General features: G+C 33.8%; 1 protein-coding gene across 2 annotated transcripts in view; it reads left to right on the top strand.

Moving 5' to 3' along the window:
* Positions 1 to 21,789, top strand: part of GRID2 (glutamate ionotropic receptor delta type subunit 2) — a 1,388,009-nt gene that overhangs the window by 829,708 nt on the left and 536,512 nt on the right. For both annotated transcript variants that reach the window (XM_061191720.1, XM_061191719.1), the window contains 2 exons: positions 10,817 to 10,870; positions 16,641 to 16,814. In XM_061191720.1, the coding sequence (XP_061047703.1) occupies positions 10,817 to 10,870; positions 16,641 to 16,814 (228 nt within the window). The remainder of the gene's footprint in view (positions 1 to 10,816; positions 10,871 to 16,640; positions 16,815 to 21,789) is intronic.

Genomic DNA, 21,789 nt, shown 5'->3' with positions numbered 1-21,789 from the left:
GCAGATTCCCTAAGGAGGAAAGAATAAAGGGACCTAAAGTTCTGTTGAAAAGATTAGGCCCTTTTTAGGAGAAAGAGTGCCTATTTTCACTGTGGAGTGAAGAGAGGGGATGAATGAAGTTAAGATGGTGTGTATTTATTTGTAAAATAGAGAAAATAATAGTGACTACCTTCAAAGGGTTGTTAGGAGACCTAACTGATGCAAGACACTAAAATCTTTACTGTTGCTTCTCACAGGTAGTACAAACCCCAAAATGTTAGCTAGTATTATTCAAATAAGGATTTTGTTTATTTGCTTTCTTTGCTTCAGATTTTAGAGGGACAGAAATTTGAGGGCTTAAAACCATGTCTACCCATTGATCATTACTTTAACTAGGAAATAGTTATTCGTGAAGTTGTAAGGAAATGGGCTAGGGGAGCTGGTTGAAGGTTGATTGTTACTGTCGTGGGAAATGGGAAGGAGTAAAACTGACAATACATACGCGGAGAATTGCTAGTTGGAATCAAGTATCCAGTAAAGGTTGGAAGCCATGTTTTTGCAGTGACACTACACCACATAGTTGTGTGATCCATATCTAGGAAAGGTGCAGCAGTGTATTCTAAGGCATGTAAACAACATTCAGGGTAACACTAGTCATTTTGTAGAAATTGTGCACTATAAACGCTGACAGATAAGCATATATATAAACAGTTTTTTAAAACTTGAAAAAATTCATCAAGATGTTTAAGATCAATGAAAATTCTAAAATGTATAAGATGATTTTGAATATTCTTATATCATGCGATCATAGCCCGGGTTCCTTTGTCAAACTCTGAATTCTGTTCTACAAATGACATTTAATTTGAGCATTCAGCAGTTGGTGCCTCAGTTTCAACTGACATTTTGTTACTAAACACAGTTCTAACACCATAAGGTGATTTGTCAGTGGTAAGAAAAAGATGGTTTATATTTCACTATAGTGAAATAGCACAGACGGGAGAGTCAATTGCTTGGAATTCTGGAAAGTGTCCATGCCGTCAAGTCCAACATTATTGAAAACATTTTTTACACTAGGCTACAAGGTATACTTTTTATGGAAAAAGCTATGAAAGAAACTTGGAAACATTAGAAAGCTTGACGGCGCTGTTTTAATTCTGTAAAAAGTTCAAGGATCCAATGAGCTTAAATATCTTGAGAATGACCAACACAGTCACTTTAGGAATATGGCCATGGAAGTTCACAATTTTCATTTCTTTGTTTTTCTTTTGGGTACTTTGTTTTCTTTTGGATAAGACCTTTTTAAAGACTTTTTTTCCCCCATGAAGTCTTTTGATTCTAGAATTATCAGCATTTTATAACATTCTTGATATTTTAGAAAGCAAAGTTCCTGTGAAATACTGGAAGAGCCCAGGGATAACAGAAATATCCAACTAGGAATGTCTTTTAATAAGTAATAGTCAGCTTCCATAGTGGCTTCATCAATGATGCGCTATTGAAAACCCAGAATATGGCCAACTTACACAAGAACAGTAGTAAACTGATTAACTAACAGCAAAAGCTAGATGCTAATGCCTTATTGCCACAATACCCAAGACTCATTGTCCATTTTTTCTTCTAGAAGCTCTTGGCCCTTTGGCCTGACAATCAATCAGACTAAGATAGATGATAGATAGATAGATAGATAGATAGATAGATAGATAGATAGATAGATAGATAGATAGATAGATAGATAGATATAGATAGATAGATAGATTTGATCAGTTAATCAGTGTAGCAAGTTACATTCTGAAAAGAATATGGGAACTAAGACTCACTGAAAGAAAAGCACATTTTCTTACACCACTTTAAGACAAATGGCCATGGTACAGAATTGTGGATGAAATCATCTGCATTTCTCAAATTCTTCAATGGATCATTCTTTCTCTCAAAGGTGTATAGTAGATGCAATAATAAGTTCAATGGAGTTCAAGTCCATAAAACTCCAGTGTATACCACACAATGTTCTGTAACATTGTTTATAAGTATTTATATATTATATAATATTCAATTGTAAGTATTTTAACTTTTAAGAAAGCATAATAGTTTCTGAAACTTGGAGAAGGAGGGCTATGAAAATATTATATAGAAAAGATATTTACTAATTATTGACTCCAGCTTCCACCCCTGGCTTTATGATTTGGGTAATTTACTTCAGCTTTTTCATATGCAAGTTGGACATAAATGTAGTGCTCACGTCATAAGGATATTGTGAGCATTAAATAAGTTATAAAAGCACTAAGTGCCTGGCACATAGTAACCACTCAATTAATATTAGCTTTTATTATTATCACTGATATTCTATAAATGATATTCAATAAACTTACTAAATTGAATAAATACATTCATAGTCTCCTGTGAGTACTGTCAAAATTACTGCAGCAACCTGAGTAAAGAAGGGAAAGAGGGTTAATGAAAGAAAGAGATCAACATTTTTCAACACATACTGTTACAGGTGCTTTAGATACATTCATCCGTTTAATCCTCACTATACATCTGTGAAAAAACTGTTATTCAGATAATCAGGGAACTGAGACTCAGAGTAAGTAACATATCTGACTGTCAATAAAAAGACCCAGCATTTAAACTCAAGCCCCGTTATTCAAATTTTATGTTCTTCTTCTAATATCACATAGCCTCCAAGTTCTGAGGTATTTGACTTTGGAGATTTGAAATATTGTATTTCTATACTTCATTACCATGAAAATAATCAAGATCACCTCAGTTGATAAAGTGTAAATTGGGTCACTTTCTGATTATTTAATTTTTTGAAATTAAATTCCAGCTAATGACTTCCTGTCAATACAAGTTTATCAAATGGTTTGGTTTTAGGTGAAGTTGGGATCCACAGATGTATAAACATGAGTTAGGGCTATATAATTACCTTTTCTCCACAGACAATATTTAGTGAAAATCTGCCTCATGCCTGGCAACAAGTTTTATTGAAACCTTATCTGCTTATGATTATTCTAAGGATATGGACCAGTAATCTAAATGAAATTCTCACTTCTGTGAAGCTTATATTTTGGTGCACAAAAAGAGACAGTAAGTGTGTGTGTGTGTGTGTGTGTCTCATGTGGGATAAGTGCATAGGGAGAGCAAGGATGGGTATCATGGAAGGCATGCCTGATGGAGTGATATTTAGACAGAAAGCTAGATGAAGGGAAGGAGGAGCCAAGTGCAATTCTTGGGTGCTGAGGACCAGCAAGAAAGCGGTCCAGCTGAAGCACAGGGAGTAAGTGGGATATAAAACACAAGACGCCCTCACAGCCAGTTACATAACTCCACACTATTTAATTAAGGCTGGAATAAAGGCACAGTGTTAGAGAGTGCAAGAAGGGGAACAATACTGCTTGGGGTTAGGGAGGTAGGGGTGGGAAAGGATTTGACATTTGTTTCAGTCTTTGAATTTTGAGAAGTACTTTGTCAGGGAGAGAGAAAAGAGAACAGATCAAAAGGAACAGAGCAAAAGCATGAAAGTTCACAGTTGTGAAGGGCCTGTATGTTGCCTTTTGATGTGATCAGTAGACTTCTCTATAAGATTTTTTTTCTTTATTTGCTTCAAGATACCAAGAAAGCCTTACTTCCTAAAACCTAGCAATTAAGTGCCAGAGTGTCCCCAAATCATCATTTTAAGCTCTGATCAACATCCAAATAAGAACTTATATTTATTTTTTTGGCCAGTTACACTTAAGAATTAATTTACTCTGCCAAGGGTCACTTAGCTTTCAAAAAATAAAGTAAAATAAATATTTTAATGTAATTCCTGTCTTGTGCTAAAAGTTAACATATTAGAATATGATAAAACAGACACGGCAAGGGATGAGTGGTCCTTCAACAAACACTGCTTTTCTTAATTGTTTTGGGATAATGTACCTTTAATCACTACAGCTGACATCTAAAAGAATCCCAATGCAAGCAGAAACAGAGTTAAAACAGTAACACAATGGTCCCCACACTGGAAATAATTGTCAAGTGTTTATTTATAGCTTCATCAGGCAAAGTATTGAAATCATGACTTCACTTTTAATCACTGTTCAATAATTTAGGACACAGGAATGTGGTCTATGCCGTATGATGAACACAGATTCTCTATTTTCTTATGTTAGTGCCCATCCTTCCACATTAAGAAGCATAGCAGGTAACATACTGTTGGCCAGATCTCAGTGGTGGCATATTTCCACCTCCCAGGGGGTGTGGGAAGACCCAACTGCACAGCAGTAACAATAATTCTAGCATATCCATTTATGAAATAACTTTGGCAGTAATGGCAAGAAGATTTGGATGAAAGTGTATTTGTGGTCTTCCAGCTGGAAGATCAGAGCAGAGATTCTAAAGCAAAAGGCACAGAGTGGGATGGCAGATAGTGGCTGCTTGGATAAGAACAGAAGAGAGTTGGGGATCCATGCTGAGCTCCAGGGGAAATGCAAACAAGACAGTCTTTTCAGAATATCCTCTTGCTGCCCACTGTCAGCACAAGAGATTACTGATGCCATCTGCTGGATATTCTTGGGATTTAAAAATGGAATCTACACAAATGATACCCTAGTGTCTCTTTATACTGTGGCTTCAGTTCTTCTAGTGAGAAGAAAAACAAAAACCAAATAAGCTAAAAACACAAACAAAGCAAAGCAAAGTCACGTACATGTTTAGTGTACCTTAAGGTTGGAGCTTTGTGTTGTCACTCTGCATTTCAGAGAATTATAGTATTTAATTGTATTGTGTTTTCTAGCAGAAGTCTGTGGTAGTGCAATATATATATGACACTCAGGCAACCGGATGTTGAGTTTGTACTATAAATCCATGAATCTATTGCTAAAAATCTGCTATACAATATTAATTTTATACATGATATACACCCTTTCTCTATTTTATTGGAAAAGAGGATAGTGGTTTGGTTTGGTTTTGTCTTATTTTAATTAGAAATGGAGAAAAAGAATAAAAAGAAAGAAGAATAAGTATCACTATTTTGTCAGAACTCTTACATATGTGTTTGGGTTTTACATAAAATATGGTAATTCAGATTTTTTTAATATATGTTTTTGTTTTGTGAAAAATAGCCTTTGTTACTTCGACTCTCTGTAGGATTATTGTAAGGCCATGTTTTTAAAATTACAAAATTCCTCATGGTGCTTCAATAAAATTTTAGAATTCTTAGAAATGTGTAGCTAAGTAGCATTGATTCTGGTCTACATCAACGCAAAAGTACTAATGCCATGAGATCTGTAGTGGGAAAAATGGTTTCTATGGTCAAAATCATTTGGAATATGCTAAATTCCAAATATCTTACCTTGGAGATCCATAAAGCACATTCATTAAAATATGATGAGTTGGTATTTATTGAGAGTTTACTATGTGCTATTATTACATTTAATCTTTGTCATGATTCTATCACATGGGCACTATCATTAACCCTAGTGACAAATTAGGAAACTGAGGCTTACAGAATTGTTAATTTGTTCAAAGTCACACTGTAAGAAAATAGAGAAAACTCTCTGACTTTAGAGCTCATAAGTCTGAAATCATATGCTCAAAATAATAATATATGAAACAATATTATGCATTAATATCATTTTTATATTGATTATATTTCAGTGTTGATATTAACCTGTTAAAAGCTTTGAGGATTAATGCAGTAATGACATCTATTTAACTTAGCTTAACTTGGCATTTCTAAATCTATTTGGCTTCTGAATGCTTACAAAGTTTAGTGGAAATAGTGTTGCACAGAATACAGTTCTAGAAATGCTGATATAAGCTATAGTATTGCAGTAGATGAGGAGCCAGGAAGGGAGTAGCTTTTTAGTATTTCTCTGGCCACTTGCTGCAAATAACTGCGGTGTCTTTCCCCAGGCAGGCCACTGACTCAGAGGATTCCACTTGGTGATTTGGAATGGGCAGGGATAGGAAGCAAACACTTGGTATCTTTGCTGCTGCAGATGTACAGAGCACAGGAACCCTTTGCATAAATGTGTAATATGTAGTATATCCTGCAAGGGGAGTGAGCTTAATTTAGTTAAGCTACAAGGTTGAGTGAAAAACAGCATGCTGCTGTTATTGTTGAGTCAATTAAATTGTCCTCTGTGCTCGTAGGAACTGTTCCACATTTATTATCAGTGAGATACACGCTCTGGCAGTTTCTTTGCTTCGGATTGTCTTATATTTAGCACATCTCAAGATTTGAGAACGGATGATGAAAGACATGGTGATAAATTGTCGGGCTTTTCTAAAGATTCAGAAGTTCTAAAGTTCCTGCCAGTGACAGATGGTCTGTCCTTACTCATCACTTGTCTTCCTGACAGGACTTGATTTTGTTTTTCCCCCTTTTTTGTTCAGTTCTCTTAAAGTAAGCTCAGCTTCTTGGAAGGTAGGATAGTCTCATTTGTTATAACTATGTTACTATATATTGATGTGGTAGCAACCCTATATGAATATGCACCAAGCTCCCTCTACATGTGTAGTGATAAGAGAGAAGCATGGGGCAAGAGGGGAGAGAAGCAGATGACCAAGAAAAATCCATACTTCCTTTCTTCCTGTTATTTTGTAACCAAACCTACTAGAGTCCTCATTGGTTAGTTTTTTCTTACTGACCTGCCACTTTCTTTTGATAGCCCAAGCATAATGTGATCTTTTGGGCAGTGCTTATTATTATAATGGTAATAAAATATACATTATTTTTTAGGACCGTCATTATTTCATAGCAGTCAAAAATTTTTTTTGAAATTTTGGGTTAAATAGTACAATTAGGATGTACTAACTTGCTAGACATTTTTAAGAATCCACAGAGTGAGACCAAACAACTGTAACAGTGATGGACTTAGATATAAAATAGGTTGCCACTGGGCAAAAAAGGAAATATTTCAATCAAATTGCTTGATCTTTTTCATTGACTTCAAATATGTTTACTGTTGAAATAGGAGATGTGCTACTTAGGTAAGGAAGACAAGAAAAAAACAATTTTCCCTGTTTGAGTTCTAGTATAACTGAAGATAAGTATGAAGGCTTAAAATATTCTAGGATGTCTTACAATTGCTTCTTAATCCTTTATCCAAACGTAATTCAGTCCTTCAAGTTGGTAATGCAATTAGTTTGATATAACATTACTTAGGCTAAAGTATATCAAATGGAAGTGATTAATATTAATAAAAAATTTAAAAATTATCAGATGAATTGATTTCAGATTTATAATAGTTGTTTGACATTTGTTATCTACACAAATACTGAGAATTTCTTTTTATGTAAATATGTCTTTCCTAAGAATGTTCACCACATGTTAGCTCCATTTGATTAGATGGGAAAAGCATCAACAATATTATCACTCCTTTTTACCTTTTCTTGTAACTCTACGGTAAATTTTACTTCTCTGGATATATACATACATACATATATGTTACGTACCAGTATAGATATAGTAGTAGATTATATATAGATATCAATATAATATATATAAATATACACCTAATGTAAATAGATACATAGTAAGTTTCCAAGGTCTAGGCTATTGAAGTCCCCATCATCTTTTTATGTCCCTTACTAAATACTCCTTCCATTACAGGTATCAGATACCTTGTTAATTAGTGGCTTTTTACATTGCTCACTTTTAATAACATTCGATTATAAAAAATCAGAGAAGTCATGCCAGATCATTTGTTGTGCATGAAGATATTAACCTAGACCTAAGGAAATTATATTCCTCTTTTAGTGGACGGCTCCTGAGATAGGCAGTGGAAGGATTAACTTTCTGTGTACAACATAGCAATAAAAAAGTTTCAAAGCTTCTTTATAACATGGTGTTGCAGTAATACATAGATTTTAGTTGTGTATACATGAATATTTTGTTATATAATTAAAGGGACGAGACTACTTTTTCATTGTTAAGTACTTTTCTCATGTAACTTGTTTTCCTTCCCCAAAGAAAAATGGGCTCATAAAAAAGTCCTGAGCATTCAGTATTTATGAAGAGGCCAACAAACATTGCACAGTTTTGAAATCATGCCTTTATAAAATCACAGAATTTAAAATTACTCTAATAAGTATGTTTATTAAAATTTATTAAGGTTAGAAGAAGGTGCCTAGCTAAGATTAGTAAAAATGTATTGCAATAAAGAGATAGGCTAAGTTACTCTAATCAGTAAACCCAAAATGCAACGTCTGAACATAACAGGGGTTTATTGCAGCGTTAGCGCAGTACCACATCAGGGAGTAGGGGAGTGGGGTCTGCTCCATGAACTCGAGCTATTGTGGTAAATGATTTATTTCTGTATCTGTAGTAATGTGCTCATATTTCCCCCTCATCTCAAATGTGTACTGCAAAGTGTCTTATATTTTAGGTTTTTTAAAATTTATTTATTTATTTATTTATTTATTTTTGGCTGTGTTAGGTCTGCGTTGCTGCGCACGGGCTTCTCTAGTTGCGGCGAGCGGGGGCTACTCTTCGTTGCGGTGCGCGGGCTTCTCATTGCGGTGGCTTCTCTTGTTGCAGAGCACGGGCTCTAAGCACTCGGGCTTCAGTAGTTGTGGCACGTGGGCTCTAGAGCGCAGGCTCAGTAGTTGTGGCGCATGGGCTGTAGAGCGCAGGCTCAGTAGCTGTGGCGCACGGGCTTAGTTGCTCCGCGGCATCTGGGATCTTCCTGGACCAGGGCTCGAACCCGTGTCCCCTGCATTGGCAGAAGGATTCTTAACCACTGCGCCACCAGGGAAATCCATATTTTAGTATTCCTGAGTAAAACCAAAGGCAAGAGTAAGACATTGTTTCCCTGCCAACCCTAAGCAAAGGAGGGTGGTATAGTTAGTAGAATCATGGCCTCAGATGAAATATTTGCCTTTCTCCTTTGCTGAAACACAAGATTGAGCCTACACCTATAGACTGTTTCATGCTTTTGCCTGAAAGTTTATTTCAAAGCAGAGAGTGTGAAAGATGAATAAATTTTATGGTCTAGACAAACTATCAGTGTTACCATTGTAACTCTTAACTTCCACTTATTTCATAAATGCTGTTGCACAAAACAACTTTTCACTTAAAAAGTTCCACAGGTTGATGCAGAATTCTCATAGACTAAATTTTGCTTAATCTTGCCACATGGTACAGATTATCTAAATGGGGACAATTTAAGCTAAATTGAGTCGTTTCTTCACTCTACTGCTAATATTGCTTCAGAAGTACTTTCAACCTATATCTTAGCTTTCACTTCTCTTTTCTCTGAATTCTTCCTATTTCCATATTTCAGTCATACGTTTTTTCCCCCATATATATATATTTCTTTTTTATCCATAGAACTATTTTCCTTATATCTGAGTCTCCAGTTTGTATTCCTTTAAATTCTTATGGAGGTCCCATTTGGTTTTTAACGCTTTTTATTGCTAATAAATTACTGATGGTTTGTCTAAGATTACTAAAGAAAAATAATTAGAAAATTAGAAATAAGGGATGCCATTACTGGTTTAAAGTGATTTTTTTTAGCTAAAACTGAAAACTGCCATGGGTCATATTTTCTACATTGTTTCATCTAAAAGTTGAACATGCGTGTATTTAAAAAAAAAAGATAATAATTGTATAACAAAAATAGATAATGTGTCCTCACTTCTATGATAATATGTTATCTATGCACCTTAGTAAGGTCATAATAATCTATTTGATGTATATGGAAATAGTATAAAATTTATACCAAAATTTTAAAAAATATTCTGCAAATAAGTATATACTTTGAGAAAGTATTGAATCGCACAGATGTATTTCCTATTGTGTTTCTCGTGATTCAATGCATCTTTCAGTAGGCATTTCTCAGTAGGACAAAGACTAACGCCCAAAAGTAATTCACACTTTATAACAATTTCTTGCTAGATTTTAGAAAGCATCTTCACTTAAAACTCAAGCTTTTGGTATTATTGCTGAAAATAACACAGTAATCTCTTATAAAACAGTCTAACCTAACATATATCTATATGTTCCATGACATGAATCATAAGATCATGTCTTAGAATATGTACGATAAAATTGGATAGAATGGAAACTTTGATACAAAAGCTACCTCTGTACACACACATACACACACACACATGGACATGCACCTGTACAAGGGTTGCTTTTTTTGGCCTAAGCTAAGGATCATTTAGAATCAATTTATCCAAAGTTATTCAGTCAGGATTGCTACCTATATATAGTTTATTTTTCTTTTACACAAGTTTTCTATCTGTTCATATTATTAGCAAAACTACTGAAATTACCCACCTATAACTTGTGCTAATATAATGTCCATTACTTTTAGTCTTTACATTCAGATAATTTTATGATTGGATCTCCTTAGAATACACATACACAAAACTTTTCAGAACATAGAGCATTTTACTTTGTTAAGACAATGACAAACGTATACACAGGGAAGTAGCAGATAAGAATGTTAAGTTAGAGCCAGATTATGGAGGGATATGTACTTAGATATTTATTAGGTAGATTATAGAAGTTCATCAAAGTTTATTTGGACTAGGAAATGTGTTTGGAACTCTACTCTCGGTTGAATCACTAAACATTATTATTTATATTATTTTTCAGTTGAAACCTTTGTTTTTCTGGGGTTTTAATTAATTATACTTTCAAACTTAATTAGAACGTCTACAATGCACTTACAAGATGAACACAAATGCTTCTACCATGTTTTACTATAACGGTTTTCCATCTTCAATTGAGTAACAAAGACCTTTCTAACCTGTGATACATTTTTGCCATTTGCCAAGTATATCTATTTAGTTTGGTTTGTTTTTCACAATTAATGCTGACTGATGGCTGGCTTGTTTTCTATTCCAGGTTGTGGAGACGAATTTGGTTGCTTTTGACTGTCACTGGATCATTATAAATGAGGTAAAGCCAACTAAACCTTACTGTCAACTCTGGGTCCTGTTTTCATATGTATAGTCACAGCATTTCCTACGGCCTTGAATTTCTAACAGAAAACAGAACACAAAGTAAACTTTCAGCTTACTGAATGGATGCTGTTAAGTAAAAATAGAATAAGGAGTTTTTGAAAATTATAAAGGGCTTTGTATGAATAAAATAAATGGAGAACGTCTTCCCCACTGAATATCTTTCAGTCTTTTCCGTTGGCACACACTGCCTACATGAGGAGATCATCTTTAGAAGAAGTACAGTTCTTCTTTGTAAGCAAAGTGAACTCCTCCCAGTGGAGAGCTTGTGTTCCATTTGTGTTTTACTGTTGTTTCTAGAACTTTTGTACCCCACCCCCTTACAAGTGGATTAAATAGTTCAGCACATGAATATGAATAAACAAGAGCAGATTGTTTTTCTTCTCATAAAGAAATACAACTGTTTTACAATTCACCAACTTGTCAAATTCCTTGTGAAAGTTTTTTTTTTTTTTTTCTGTAAGGACAGTGCATAAGATTAAAAGTACAGTATTGCAACATGAGAGCTTAGTGAAATACGTTGTTCCATTACCACCTGCCAATCAGAGTTGGAAAGGACAATGAGCACATCAGTCTGGGACAAATAATGAGATCAACAAGATCTAGTATTCAACATATCTATTACTTATGAATAAAAATTATGTGTTATTTATCAACAGATACCAATCTAACTAGCAAATAACTCAAAAATGTTAGAATTATAGAACACAGTATAGAAAACCTCAGTTCTTTTCTCCTCCTTCACATTTTAGTTTCCTACTGTAAACTCTCATAACTATAACTTCACCTTTACCATTACTGAACCCCTTATCTCTTTTTTACCCACAGCCCTCCTTACTAGTCCTTGAGCAAAGATGTAATTTTAGATGGGGCAGGTCAATACCACTTAGCCTTTGAAAAATCTTACGTTCACAGCCCACACTGTTTATATTGGTTATTATTTTTTTTTTCTAAACTGGGTTAAAACTCAGAGATCAAGCATATTTTCTGTATTTTCATCCCTAAGAAAAACCATCTGTCCATGTATCTGTGGTTAGCACTCTTACTTCTACATGATTCTATTCAGCCACCTCATTCTCTCTGAAATATGCCTCAGGAAACTTGAGTCTCGCTACCTTTATTTCATTTACAGGCCTGTTTATAATGGATGAATCACAATTTACCCGAGTTACCGTAAAATAAGAAACATGGATTTCTCGAATTTGCTAGGAAGATAATAAACTCTAAAAGGAGCAATGACAACAACAAAACCAAACAACATGCAAATGCCCATTTTGATTGAACATGGAAATCGTGAATCTCACTAGTTTGGTTTGTGTAGCTACTATTTTGTTGCTAATTTTAAAATGGGTTGCAAACATTTATTTAATCTTATTGCACCAGTAGTTTCTCAGAGAGAAACTATAAATCAAAGTTGGCATTGTGCATCATCATACAAATTGATGTCAAAACTTGAAAACAATATATTTTTTTCACTTGCATTAAGTGTGCTATAATAATGAGAGGCTATGCTAGTTCATATGGTGTAATCAATCATATGTTAGTAGTTGATAATGGTATTTATCTTTTCCCTGCAATCAGTCGATCCAGTACAGAACAGCCTTTCCATATAAGTACTGTCATCCCTTCAGGGTCCTGAAGGAGATGGTCTAGCACTTTATTTAAGTTTTACAAAAGTTAGAAATTCAGGTAGGAAGATATATACACTGTTTAGAGCAGCAAGAAGCATAATGCTATAGTCACCCTTCTATTCCCTGATGATACCGAACCTGACCTTTGGCATCCTGAATTCTTATTTAAATAGTTTAAGCCACTATTCTCTGCTAATGACTGCTTAGTTCTGCAGTTAAGGAGAAGGGGGTTGTTGTTGAGATTTGAAAAGCCTATATGTATAATGAATATTTTTTTATTTTGTTTTAGTTGAGTGATTAATTGAACTGCTCACTACTAATCTGTCAAGCAGAAAGCTGCCATTCTGCTCCCCTTCCTGCTGCTATAGTCTACAGTTGGTTTTGTTCCATATTTCATAATATTTGTATAATTATTTCACGTTAATATTAAACTTTATGGAAGCATTAAAGGATCATCTTTGCTAAAGCATGAAGAATGTAAACATATCAGCAATGCAACAACAGCAATAAGCATAATCTTTTCAAATTATACCACATAGTACTCTGCTTAATATCATTACTAAAATCTGCTTTATTTAGAATGGGTAAAGTTATTAAAGCACCCCAAAGTCTATACTTAAAGTTTCAGGTATCTATCTTTAGAAGATGTTTTGGTGAAATCTTGCCATTCATTCAATTTTTCATTTATCAACCTTTAATGAATACCTACTATGAGCCAAGAACTTCTTTCAAAGTTAAGAGATAAAAGAATGGGAAAAGGAGGAAGGGGTCCCTTCTCTGAAATAGTTTATATTATATAGATTGGCATCCAACCTAATAGATTTTGAGTCTTTCCTTCCCTAGAATTCTATTAACTTAAGCCTAAAGCTGATATCCTACAAGGATTCAGGAGCAATCCAATTCTCCTAAAAGATTTGTTCTGGGAAGTGGCTGTTTCTGGCGGAGTTGTATCCCTATCAGATATTTTCGCTTTCCTCTTCCTTGGCTCTTACACAGTTCAGAGTTTGCCCTACATTAGACTATCACAGTAAAGTGCTAAGAATCTTTCCTCGGATATATTGATTTGATTCTTAATAATTTTTGATTATCCGTGTAAATTACTTTGGGGGTAAAAGACTGTATGCCTTGCTCTTAAGGAAGAAAAATTGAGAAAAATTAGGTATACTAAAACATATTTGTTCATTTTTAATTGCAGTATTCTTATTTCATAAATATACTCATTCAAATCAAGAATACAAAGAGGACAAATAATTTTATAATTTACCTTCTTTAAATTCTTTCAAACTCAGGAAATTTCTGTATCTTTCTAAAGAGTAGCGTATTTGGGTAGTACAGGGGGCTTGGTAGAGTATGTACTGAACTGGTTCTTCATATGATTATTTTAAAAAATCAGATATTTTAACATTTTAAAAATTCAGCACGTTAGAATAATGTAGATTCCAAAAGATTATACAATAGTTTCATATTTTAATAAAAGCAGTTTACTTACAGATTTATTTTTCATTTAAAAGTATCTCTTAATAGATTAAATATTCACTTGGCTTCCAGTGTTTATATAACATTGCATCTGTCACTCTTGAAATGCACTTTTTGGAATGCAGAAGTAAAGTTCTGTAAATATAAAATAGCTGTCTGATCAAGTTTTCATATCACTATCAAACTATTTTTGAGATCAGGTGTCAAAACTAAAACTGCAAGTGAATTTTTTGAGACAGACTGTCTGTTAGCTTCATTCAGAATGGCAGATTCTTTCCTCCCAGAATATTACTTTCTTTTCCCTTCCCCAAATAATAATAGGCAAAATATATTCAATTCAAATTGACATTTTCTCAAATATAGCTTTGTCTCTAAGACACCTGTGAACTTCAGCTTTTAGAACCTGTAAAAGGTAACCATCCTCTTTTGTGGGTTTAAAAATAGTCCTCTTAAAGACTTTGGCTCATGACAGATGACTTTATCATTTCTTATAGAATCATCAGACTATTAAATGCTAGAATAATATATCTTTATAGTTTTAATTCCTATCACTTATGCATATTAATCTAAATAATTCCTGTAAGGAAAAATGGATTTCTTGTGTAATTACTTCAGAGAGTGTCTCTTTTGATGACATTTATAAATTCATACTATGAATAAAGGGTATTTTGAATGAAGAGCTTGGAATCTTCTTGGTTCCTTATTTATAAATGAGAATGACAGTATCTGAATCAGAATGTAGTTTTTAGCAGAAAATGAGATAATAGGTTAAGTACTTAGTATTTTGCCCAAAATATAGTAGGGTCTTAATAAATGTAAATTTTTATTCTAACGTGCTGATTTGTAGTTCACCATGGGTGGAGCATGTAGAAATGGTGCTGTTTGACAAAATGTTGATAAATCTTAGTATCGCTAAAGAAAAAAAGACCATGTATATAACACAACTTAGTCAATATTATGCGAAGAGTGGTAGAATTTTTCACTGTCTTTTTGAATGAAAATTCCCATCTGCACAATATGAAATTTTAAAAAATGTAAAGACATTGAATAGCAATAATAATTAATTTTGAAAGTTTTCTAGTTAAATTTCAGGCTTAAAATGAAGTTGACAGACACCGTTTAATTTTATTTTGTGAGTAGGTGACAGAGACTTAAAAAGTGACCTGCTTTTTGCCAGACAGAAATTTTGGGGGCCAGTGAAATGACACACACTAAAGAAAAAGATGGCATTTTAAACTGAGAAAAATAATTTTTTATGGTACATTAAGGATTAATCGACTGGAAATCCAGAATATTACACTGGATATAGCTGATGGCAGGTGTTATTTTATTTTTAGAGAAATCTATATTTCATAAAGATCATAAGTAAAAGATGAATTTTAAAGCTAATATATGCTATAAGAAAGAATAATATGTGATTAGCCTAGTAAGGAAAGAAGAAAATTTACACTTGTAAATCATCTTTTTCTCTTTCATTATTCTGTAATAATTCTTTGATACAAAACTGAGAAATGCTCACTGTATTCCAAAATGCATCATGTGTCAAATTTTTTATTTTCGATGCCATAAGAATCTGTTGAAACCAATAATATGTTAATTACAAAGGCTTCATTGGTTTAAAAGGTTCCAAATGGACACCATGGAGCACAAACTACCTAAGTAAAGACTGCATTAAAACTAAAATTTATTCTGATCACTCCTATTCTAATTCCAATTAGAATAATGTTCAATTAGAACAGATGTATGTTATGAAAATATTATGTTATTTTTGTTACTTTTACATCCATGATTGAGTCAAATCTTAAAATTTAAGTCTGGGATTGGGAGGTGGCAGGGAGAAAGAAGTAGAAAATGCTTTTCTTTGAGTTCGGCAAATGCTTATATACAAACTATCATTAATTTGGATAAACATCACTGGAGTTCACACTGCATTAATCAACAGAATTTTTCATCTTTATGTTAAGAACACAATTACATACTAACTTATCCATTCAGCAGTTAGTGAGCACTTTGTTTTATCTATTCTTTACCAAGAGAAATGTATGAGTTAACACCAGTAGTTCTAAGAAATAATTGGGAAAAGTCTTAAAAATTAATATCTCCTCATTCTCTCTCTACTTGTCTTATTTAAGAACCTCATTTTTCATTGCTAAGAACAATATATATTATTCTTACATTATAACTATCTTCCTAGGTAGTCAAAGTACCTTGAAATCCGTTAATGAATAATTAAGTGTAATAGCAAGTTATTTGCGATGTTTTCCAATGTTTAGACAACACATTTTTCTGAAGTGTTCAACATATTATAAACTTATTATTAATAAAATGTGTTTAAGTCAGTTGCTCCATTTGAAATTATTTAGGTATTAATTAATTATATACATAAATGCATATAGTTTAAAGCACAGACAGCAACTACAAATGAGTTGATTATTTTAATGAACATGTGTTGTTGCTTTCATTTGGATGTGGGCTAAGCATTATGCAAATGTATTACAGTAACAGAATCTCTTAGCATTTCCAGATAACAACTCATTAATAGTTTTATGTTTCTGTTACTGTATTAAAGCATTTCTAATTCTTCCATTTCTTATCTTATAGGAAATAAATGATGTGGATGTACAGGAACTTGTAAGAAGGTCAATTGGAAGGTTAACCATCATTCGTCAGACATTTCCAGTCCCCCAGAATATAAGTCAGCGATGTTTCCGTGGCAACCATCGAATATCTTCAACGTTGTGTGATCCAAAGGATCCATTTGCTCAGAATATGGAGGTATATTCTAAGTCCCTGGATATTTCTTCAAGGATGTTTTGTTGGGCAGTTGTAGAGAGAGCTTTTCCAGTGGCATTGCACTCAGAATTTTACACATTTCCATTTTCTGAACTATTCTCCTCTTCCAGCAATTTCATAAGTCTGATGGGGAGAGTGCTAAGAATCTGTCTTTGATCACTTTGACCTCATTACAGCAAAATACCTACTTGTTTAATAAAAATATAATAAGTAAAGGTTTTTTTTCTTTTCAGCAAGTATATTGATAGCATTTCTCATGGTGAATTTGTGATTGATACTCTTTAATGCCAAACTCCAAATTATTAAGCTAATAAATTTGCTTGCCTTTTGTGGCATAACAAGGATATAGAAGTTTATTCTTTTTTAAAGATTAATTTCTGATTGGAAGAACTTCACCAAAAAAATTTTAGAAATCCAAAAAATGCTGTAGTGTTATAAAGTTATATACAACTCAGAGGGGATATAGCTGAAACCTTTGCTATTCAGAATACAATAAAGAATTTGAGAGTAGATGAATACAATCTCTGAGCAGCAAAATAAAGAACACCAAGTCCCTGAAGCTTACTCATAAGAATGCCCTTTTAATACTCACCTGGAGCCTATTTCTTTTTCTTAAGGAAAATCCTATCAGATTTTTTTGTTTTATTTCTCTTTGCACTGGAGTTCTCAATATGTCAATCTGATGGAGGTTTAACAAAGGCAGGCACATCAACAAGAATAGGGCTCCATAAGAAGCACTCTAGCTAGGCAAGAGACAGGAAAAGAGAAATCAAACAGATACACTAATTCAGATATCCTATCAGAGCAGGACTTTCCCTGTAAAACAACTCTCTATCATAAAGCAGTTCCTAAGAGTACCACTGTAGTATATTGCTAGTATATTAGTTAATTTTTAAACAATATCCCTGAGATATCAACAAAGATTAAAGTCATGGTCAATTTCATAGGTTAAAAAAAAAATGATACATTTTAGCAACCTATTCCTTCAAAATGTTTAATATCAAAAACATTTTAGTACTTAGAGATGTTTAGTTTGAAAATGTTGGGAAAATAATCCTAGGAGAACTAGTTCATTCCCAATAATACTGGGTAAATAAGTCGACTTGGCAAAACTACTTCGTTTGAAAGATAACTCCACAGCTTCCCTATTTTTAGTCAGCTTTGAATTTTTTTAGATAAATTACCATTTATCTAACCATTTCTTCATACTTATTACCATTGTAATGAGCCATGTGTATTTACCAGGCAGCTGGCTCTGGGATCATTGCCCATAGAACTTTCCTACTAAATTTTAAGCTCTTTTAGAATAGGTTCTCTCCAGGACCAGGCATCAAAAAATCACATTAACTACTTGTCTATTTTTCTTTCCCCCATCATATCTACCATGGTGCTTTGCACCTTTGTAAATATTTGTGGATTTGAATGTAATTGATAAGAAGGCAGGGGTCAAAGTAAGCTACTCAAGCCTAAACAAGGTTTAAGGTTCATACTTCCAGTGACCCATCTTTTCATATTAATTGGTCATGAATATAATTCATGTGGAAATGATAGAATTTTAAATAGAGAAAAACATGAAAGAACTTTGATTTAGAAAATCATGAGATATTAAAGGCTGTTCCTGTCAAAAGAGGTAGTAGGAAATGTACAGATTGGGAAAGCAGAAAGTCACTATATAGTATTTTAAAGCACATTCGCCTAACAGCACAATCCTTCTGATTCAATTAATGAATTCCTTCAAATCAGGGAACAAATATTTTATTTATCTTTATATTCCCAGACCTATCTGATGAATTAAGGATGTACTGGAAGCACCACTCCTCCTGCCCTATACCTTCATCATACTCCCCTCAAACCCACAGATAGAAGAAAACAGGATGATTACTTTTTCTTTGTGCATGTATTACATTTAACGTCCCTAGTATATTTAATAGAATTTGACTAAATGTTTAATATATAAAAGGAAAACTGACAGAAACTTTTATATGTGAAGATTTATATAATGAAGTGTCTAAATGCAGGGCTCGTGAATTTAAAATGTCCCATTAAAGGAAGAACATTTGATATAGAGGCTTGCCTTGGTGCATATTTTATCTCACTGAAGTTAAAGAAAACAACAAGAAAAGTACTTATTAAAAATTTGAAGCCCCCCCCTCCAGGTTCCCTAGGAAAACAGACCTCTCAACTTGGAGTCCATAAAAACAATGCAGATAAAAATGATCACAGGCAGATTTATATCTTATCAGCAGGGTACAGTTAAAAAACAAACTCAGAAAAAATCTATGAAAATATGATTCAAGTCAGCTCTAAAAATAGAAACCTAGCTATAAAATCACAATAATCAGTACAACAGAGGAGAAGAGGGTACAGTGAGCCTGTGTAGAGATCTCCAGGCTGTTACATATTTCAGTGTATGTAGAAAGGGGAGTAAGATTTAGAAAGAACAAAAAACATGTTTCCTCAATCTTTAAATTTGTGCCAGAAAGACTAAAATCCAGGATTAGCTGAAGTTGCAAAATAAATGTTAAAGATACCTTTTCGCTAGAAACAGAGTTTTTAGCAATATATGAAGCAAGAAGGAAGTGAACCATTTACTGCTTGGTGAAACTAATGTTAGCTTGGCTGCCAATGGAGGGAAAATAGAAATATTCAAATTCTTTTGCTTCTGTTTTCTCCATCTAGGAAAAAAAATGTCCTCAAATTGGAAAGATTAAAGTCATTAAAAGAAAAGTACACCACTGGTTTAGAAGGAGCAGGGGTTTGGAGATGGTTAGCGTATGCCTTGCTCCTCTAAAATAAGGCCTGAGAAATAATTGCTCAGAGCAGTAAACAAACCAGTAGATATGATCACAATATTGCAATTTAGAAATACTAGAGAAGTACTCGAGAAGAGAACCCAAGTACAAGACATTGGTAATTGTCCCAATTTTCAAAAGGAAGGAAAAAAGATCTGACAACCAGAGTTGAACACACTAAAATTAATATTTGGATAAATTGTAGAATATATTATTAAATATATGGTTTGGGGAACTTCAAATAAGATAATAGGACTTCCTTAAGAGCACGCACTGCCAGACTAAGTCCTACTTAATATTTTTTTAGATTGGGAGAATGTCATAAATCTATTTATTGTATATTGATTTTAATGCAGTGTTTGACAAATTTCCTTATGAAATCCTTATGGGAAGACATTAAAAAGTCTAAATAAGTTGATGTCATTCAAACATTTTCACCAAAGCCTCCTAAGAACAGAAGATGGTAAACACTCTGGCTTCAGATTTTTTAAAAAGTTCAAAATGTATTAAAGTTTCATTATTATCTTTAAAAGTTATAAAACATATGAGTTTCTTTGAAATTAAAAGTAATATTTCAAATAATTTATCAGTTAAATTACTTTGTTTTCTCTCCAAATTGATAAGCGTAGAACATGCCCCAGATGTATTCTGTAGCTTTGAGTATCTTTAATACCCACAACTTTTCACCAGAGCTTCTCTTACCCTCAATTTGAGAAGTATGGAACTAGAGGAATATTCAAACCACGCTGATAAATATTCTGCTCTTGAAGTGCAAGGAATTCTCTGTGGTCACCCAAAGAGTCTGTCCTTGGACCTAATATTTTCAAAATGTTTATAACTACACAAATGAAAATGAATAAAGTATGCCTATCAGATTTGTAAATGACATAAAGCTAGGAGAGAAAGCTTACATTGTGTTATATCATCAAGATTCAAGTTGTTAATATTCACTGAGTAATATGCCTAAAAATTGAAATATGACAGAGATAAAGTATAGGTTCAAAGTCGATTACAGACAGTCTAGATGCATGAGAACCGGTTTGACAGTTTAAGGCTGTTAAGACAAAGGCAAACTTGATTGGAGTATAGCAGAAGTCATATTTGCTCCAAGCCACTCTAATGTAATCTTGGTCGCTATGTCACAAGTATTTTGCTAAGGTCAAGAGAGATAGCGTCTTATACTACTTTCTCCTAGTCAGCTCACATTTGCAATAATGTGTTAGTTCTGGGTACTAAACTTTCGACAGAAACACTGAAAAATAAGAGAAGGACAGAGGAAGAATGCGGAGATGATGAGCAGCCTAGAAATAATACCAGATGATAAACAACTGAAGGAAAGAGGATGTTTCAGGGCAAGACAAAGGAGGTGTCAGATATTGAAAGGTTGGCATGTAGAGGAGGTTGGTCCTGATGGTCAGTGAAGTCAGAAAACAAGTGTAGTAACAGTAGGTAGAGAAAAATGATTGGTCGACTCGTGGGATACTGGAGTTTAAGATGTTGGAGGAGTTGTTCATTTGGGTCTAGTAAATAGTCATTTGTGTTGGTCATGGCCAGAGTAGAAGTGAAGGTCATCTGTGTAGAAACTGAAGTGACCTTTTTTCAATATAAGGAGGCAGTTTGGGATCACTGTGAGGGAGGAGTCATGAATAAAGAGTGACCAAGAGGTCAGTAGATACTGGCAGAAAGGGGCTGTAATGTGTGGCGTAGAAACGAACACGAACCTCAAAAGAGAATAGGTACTTGCCTGAAAAAGAAGTAAAAGAAGGGGTAATAGAAAGCTCAGAGAATGTCATCACTCCCTTTTGATCCTGCAGTTTAGGTAGTGGGGAAATGAGGAGAGGTAGTCATTTGTTGAAAACACCTGTCACATACTGAGTACAAAGCACTCAGCTTTATGTCCATCATGGATGCTAAAGTGCGTGCTTTAAGGTGTGTAAAGGAGACTGTGCCACAAGAAGTGTCAGGTTTGGATGGTAGCCAGGTTGGCAGGTCTCTCTTATCTTGACTTCTGTTAAACCTACCTGATGTTAAACTTGGCTTTCTTTTCTTTGACTTCTTTTCCTTGACAACAGTGTATCAAAAACCAAATATATGCTAGGCTCTAGGCTAAGTCAAGAGGAAATAAAAAATAAGGGAAACAAAAGTACAAAGGGAAACAATATGTA

This window comes from Eubalaena glacialis, chromosome 5, assembly GCF_028564815.1.
Source record: "Eubalaena glacialis isolate mEubGla1 chromosome 5, mEubGla1.1.hap2.+ XY, whole genome shotgun sequence".
Lineage (NCBI taxonomy): Eukaryota > Metazoa > Chordata > Mammalia > Artiodactyla > Balaenidae > Eubalaena > Eubalaena glacialis.
The sequence above is the reverse complement of the archived record's forward strand: the minus strand, read 5'-3'. Positions and strand labels throughout refer to the sequence as shown.